Genomic DNA, 5,027 nt, shown 5'->3' on the forward strand with positions numbered 1-5,027 from the left:
CGAGGCGGAAGAGCTATCGCGTTGGATATCGCGAGCGCGAGCTCGGCGATCGCGGGTACTTTCCGCGTGCCTATTACCGGTGGGTGTGTGCGTGTGTGCGTGGATAAGCGAGCATATGTTAGAGCGGTTACCGTTACTCTGTGTCTGTTCTCAAAGTTGTAAACTAGCGAGTTGGCGTGTGAGAGTCTTTTATCGGATAGTATCGTCTTCGCGTCCGCGTGGGATTCACCGATTACGGTACCCTGCATCCTTCCCGGCGTGTGCGTGTGCCGTCCGAGAAGAGGGCTTACTTTTAAAACTTTTCCGCCGAGCCTCGCAACGGAATATTCGGCTCAGCGGCGTGAATGAGCATGCATGACGATTTGCGAGATCCCGACACCGAATCTGCCTGGTTAATTTGCTTGCTAAGTTAGCGGCTTGCTATCGTTCTCTCTGCAGTTCTCGCGTCTACCCGATCGCATGTCTTGATCGATTCAATAGCGCAACTATCGTTCCGCTGCGTTATACTTAATGTTCTCTGTCTATTAATAATTTTTCTTCCTCTATTTCAATATTTTCTTTTCTTGTACTGTCTTTCGCCTCGGCATAGTAAACACGCTTATTATTTACTTAGTGGAAACGATGGTGTTAACGCCCTGCCTCCGAAGATCCCGTTCATCCTACTGCAAACCGGCCCTTACCCGTACCCCCCCCCCTCTGCCGTTAGGTAGAGCTAGCCAGCCCTTACGCGAGCGAGAGACTGCTCTCGGTTTTTGGTGATATTTCGTGCTCACGGAGTTTCGCGGTTTCCGCGTGGTTCGCGCTTCCGTTCGCGAAATCGACGTTGCCTTGAAGCAGGTCTGGCGCCCAACTTTGTCGCGGCTCTCGATTCTCGCTCGACCGCGTGAGGCACACTCCCGTACGAGGGCCGTCACCTTCCCTCCGATCCGATTGATCTGCCGTTTCCCGGAGTGCACTCCCGTGCGCCGGGGAAAGGCGTGACAATACATCAACCAGTTTTTCCAACGTTTTAAGAAGGAACTTGGTCAAGCTGATCGGTCTAAAGTCCTTAGCAGTGGCATGGCTCGCCCGCCCCGCTTTAGGAATAAAGACGAATCTCGTCCTTCTCCACGCTCGGGGGATGTAACCGAGAGCTAGAAAGCCCCTCAACATCCTCTTGAGGGGTTTGATTATCTCTCTGAAGGAGAGCCGGGAAAATAAGATCGGGCCCCGCCGACTTGAATGGTTGAAAGGAGCCAATCACCCATCTAACTCTAGTTGGCCTCACTATTTCTGCCGCTAACTTCCAATCGTTGGCACATGCCCTGAAGAAGCCCGCGCCAACTTCCTCGCACCTATCTACCCTCCGAAAACCAGGAAAGCTGGCCTCCAGAAGATGCTCCAGGCATCTTTCTTCGGATACCATGGTACCGTCTGACATTCGAACTGCCTCCAACGCAACGTCTGGGTTCCTGGACAGAAATTTACAAAGCCTGGCAGTGGTCGATATTCCCTCCACGAACTCGCAGAAATCCCGCCAGCTCTTCTTCTTTGCTTCTACCACAGAGTCTCTATACTCCTTTTGAGTCTGTAAAGATCCCAGTCGGAAGGCCGGCCCATATTCCTCGCCTTGTTCCAAGGTTTTCGAGCCTTGACCCTGAGGCTCTGCAACCGTGGATTCCACCAGGGGGTTCCCCTGTTGTTGATGACTGTCCGGACAGTTCGCCTCATAGGAGCCAACCAGAACCCTTTGTAGATGATCCACGCAGAGCTCCAGCTCCCCCGCCGTCCCGTGCTTTCTGGCGAAATCCTTGAGGTTCCTTTCCAGGTCCCTCTGATAGGAGTCCCAGTCTGTCCTCTTTGGGTTCCTTATCTTCTTGTCTTCCACTTTGAGATCTGAAAGTCTGAAAGATATTAACCTGTGGTCGGAAAGCAATGGCTCATCCGACACCTTCCATTCCCTCACCTTCCGCACAGACCCACGTGAGCAGAGAGTGAGGTCTAATACCTCACTCCTCCCCGCCGCACAGAGGTGGGTTCGTTACCTTTATTCAGAACTTCCAGGTCAGTCGTTATCAAATACTCCAGCAACTTCCTTCCCCTTTCGTTTGTATCGGTACTTCCCCATATGGTGTGGTGCACATTAGCATCGCACCTCACCACCAGTGGCAGTCCTTCCTTCTGGCAGAGATCCACCAACTTGACTAGCTCAGCGGTGTCTCCTCTCCATGCGGGAAGTGGGCCGGGCAGATGACCAGCCTCCTGGTGCCTCCAGCACTGCCAGCTGTCATCACCTCCACCACCGTCAGGTCCCTAGAATATACCTCGGGCAAGAGACGTGCATCCAGCCTCCTGACTGCTATGCACGCCCTTCAAGGGCGGCCCTTGGTCCCTGTTCGGTGAGAGCTTTGAAGAGCTTCCCACATACTGCGACCCCCCTGACACGCCCACGGGCGACCCATGGTTCCTGTATCAGGGAAATGGCTGTGCGCCTCACAGACTGGCGTCTGGCTAGAACCGCCGAGGCCCCTTTGCTGTGATGCAGGTTAATTTGGGTAACCTCGATCACCGTCCAGTCCATTGTTTGATCTAGTCTTTAGATCGAGGCTCCTCCTAGTCCCCCTTCCCACTATAAGATCAGTAGATATACTAGACGGGTTATAACCCATGGGGCTAGAGGGGAATGCGGGGCGCGGGGGATACTCGGTGGTGAGGGGAAACGGAGTGCGGAGATTCTTCGGAGGTGGGGGTATGACGTCACTGGGCGAGCGGTAACGGGGCGCTGGGAAGGTCCTAGGGTCGCCGGTACTGCTGTTTACCTAGGACCCTTTTTTCCAACTTGCAAAATCGTTTAATTACGGTCATCTTTTGTGCGTAGACCCATGGATACGAAGGAAGGAAAGATGGAATAAATAATTTTATCCAGTTATAAGATTATTTAGTTAATACATTTATTTATATTGAAAAAATTTTTAATATTAAAAGTATATAAAAAAATAAAAAAGTTATGTATATATAAAAAATAAAAAAATATCAAAAACGAAAAAGCATTACATTAATATGCATATAAAAGAAGTTTTACATATATAATATAAAAATTATAATACTTACACAAATAGATCCGATGTAGGGTCGGAGACCAAAGAGTTCCTGCAAATGCAGGTTCTCGTCCCTCCACATGTCGCTCCAAATATGATCCTCCCTGGCCAATCGCCGTTGGAGTCTCACCAACCGTCGGTGTGAGCAATTTATGAATCGTCTGATTCTAATATCACCCCACGATATAGGCTGCAAAAAGAATTGTGAATATTACTATAAAAAAATAGCATATTGATATACTTTATTTTTAATATAAATATTGAACACATACCAACGGGATGATCCTAACTCCCTCCGCAGGGTCAACCACTCCTTACAGTCATTATCCACCATGAGATACTTGAAAAAAAACAAAAAAAATGTTAAAATACAAATAATATACTCATAATATAAAAAAAATGAAAATATATAGGGTAACTCCGGTATATACGCCGCACCTATCAAAAACTTAATTTATTAAGTATTATTTGCTATGTTTATAGTTAACGAACTATATCAGTAAAAACTTTGTACTGTCTACTAGTAAATCCCAGCGCAACGTATTTGCGGGAGTTATATCAAGAAAAAATCTAAAAAACGCAAAAATACTTACTCCGTCCACCGAATACTCGTAACTTATATGTAATAACTCCCGAACGTTGCTCATTTTACACACACACACACACACACACACACACACACACACACACACACAATTTTGAAATACTTTGAAACTCCGTCACACTTCGCTGTGCTGAGCGAAATCTAGTTAACAGACTGACGCTGAGAAGCATCCTTCGCTGCAGCGAAGTTACCAAGCATATTTTTTTTACAGATGACACATGACAATAAGCACATTTTTTGAATTCATAAAAACGTTTCAAACCCAAAGTGTTTTTACTAACTTCCTGTTGTCGACTAGAGAAAACGTCCCTTGATACTTAGATCGATTTTTATGAGTTTGAAACGTGCTTATTGTCGTGTATCCGCGTCCAGACTGTATCTATTAACTAACCAATATTGCCTAGACAGAATTTTCTCTTTTTGGTTTGCAGTTTTAGTGTCACGCGTTGATGTTGTAAATTTTTGTTGCTACGGATCAAACGATTTTAAATAAATATTGTTTTACTTATAGTTCTATATCGCTGGGAAGGTTTCTAAGGGTGTATGTGATTCGCGACACGTTAAGAGAAGCGCAGATTGAGGCTGTTTATCTAAACGGCGATAACGCGTCGAGCCATAGGATATGACGGATGGGAAGTAAAGAAAGTACATAGTAATGCGAACGAATTTATTTTTATTCTCATCTTATTACATCATTTTTTTTCATACGTATTAAAAACTAAAGCTAATAGCTCGCAATCGACGAGTTGATGCCCATTGAAGACGTCACTATCGCGTATAGCGCTCTCGGACGAGATATCGAAGAATCGCGTATACTTGATATCGACCGTATCGAGTCTGGCTAATCGTTCAAACGTTACATCGATGCACCCATCAAACTCGAACATACGATGTAGCGTCGTTTATGCGTACGGATGAAGAATCGAGGCGTACGAGCGTAACGTCGCTCAGCGTGCAAACACTGATCGTTAGCGGTCCAATGCTTATAAAATTGTCCTTGTATTCAGTTCGAAGCATTTTGTAGATATTCCATCGCTGCTCGTAGAAGCCTTCCCACGTTTCGAGAGACAGCGACAGTTCGTGTCCGCGATGATCTCCCAGAGCGATTTCCACGTAAGTCGGTGGGCCAACGTTGATGCCAATTTCCAAATACTTGTAGCCCGTAGCCGTCAAGTCGTAACGTCTGCTCAGTAAGCGCCTCGCGCGACGCTTCATGCTGTGTAATGCAATTGCGTTGTAAATAATGTTGAAAAACGTTTTTTGTGTATAGAATGTTGAAACTTACGCGTTACATTCCTTCTTCGCGTCGTACGATGCGCTGCTTTCTTTGATGGAGAACATTTTTT

At 46.5% G+C, this 5,027-nt stretch overlaps 1 protein-coding gene and 1 pseudogene across 1 annotated transcript; both read right to left on the minus strand.

Annotated features, from left to right (window-relative positions):
* Positions 1 to 1,078: 1,078 nt before the first annotated feature.
* Positions 1,079 to 2,560, minus strand: LOC108729531 (uncharacterized). Its single transcript, XM_018458696.1, has 3 exons — positions 2,408 to 2,560; positions 2,025 to 2,292; positions 1,079 to 1,875 (listed from the first exon to the last, which is right to left on the minus strand). The coding sequence occupies exons 1-3, from the start codon at positions 2,558 to 2,560 to the stop codon at positions 1,079 to 1,081; spliced, it is 1,218 nt and encodes a 405-aa protein (XP_018314198.1).
* Positions 2,561 to 4,684: 2,124 nt separating this feature from the next.
* On the minus strand, positions 4,685 to 5,022 carry LOC108729532 (uncharacterized; annotated as a pseudogene).
* Between the last annotated feature and the right edge of the window lie 5 nt (positions 5,023 to 5,027).

Source organism: Mycetomoellerius zeteki, unplaced genomic scaffold, assembly GCF_001594055.1.
Source record: "Mycetomoellerius zeteki isolate Tzet28-1 unplaced genomic scaffold, Tzet1.0 scaffold75, whole genome shotgun sequence".
Taxonomy (NCBI): Eukaryota; Metazoa; Arthropoda; class Insecta; order Hymenoptera; family Formicidae; genus Mycetomoellerius; species Mycetomoellerius zeteki.

What these genes read in the sequence shown, in the direction of transcription:
- LOC108729531 (XM_018458696.1), bottom strand. Translation starts at nt 2,560, where the DNA reads ATGGACTGGACGGTGATCGAGGTTACCCAAATTAACCTGCATCACAGC. An exon ending in GGCGTGTCAGGGGGGTCGCA is followed by an intron (nt 2,293 to 2,407) that starts GTATGTGGGAAG and finishes GGTATATTCTAG; the next exon opens with GGACCTGACGGTGGTGGAGG. An exon ending in CCTGGAAGTTCTGAATAAAG is followed by an intron (nt 1,876 to 2,024) that starts GTAACGAACCCA and finishes TCAGACTTTCAG; the next exon opens with ATCTCAAAGTGGAAGACAAG.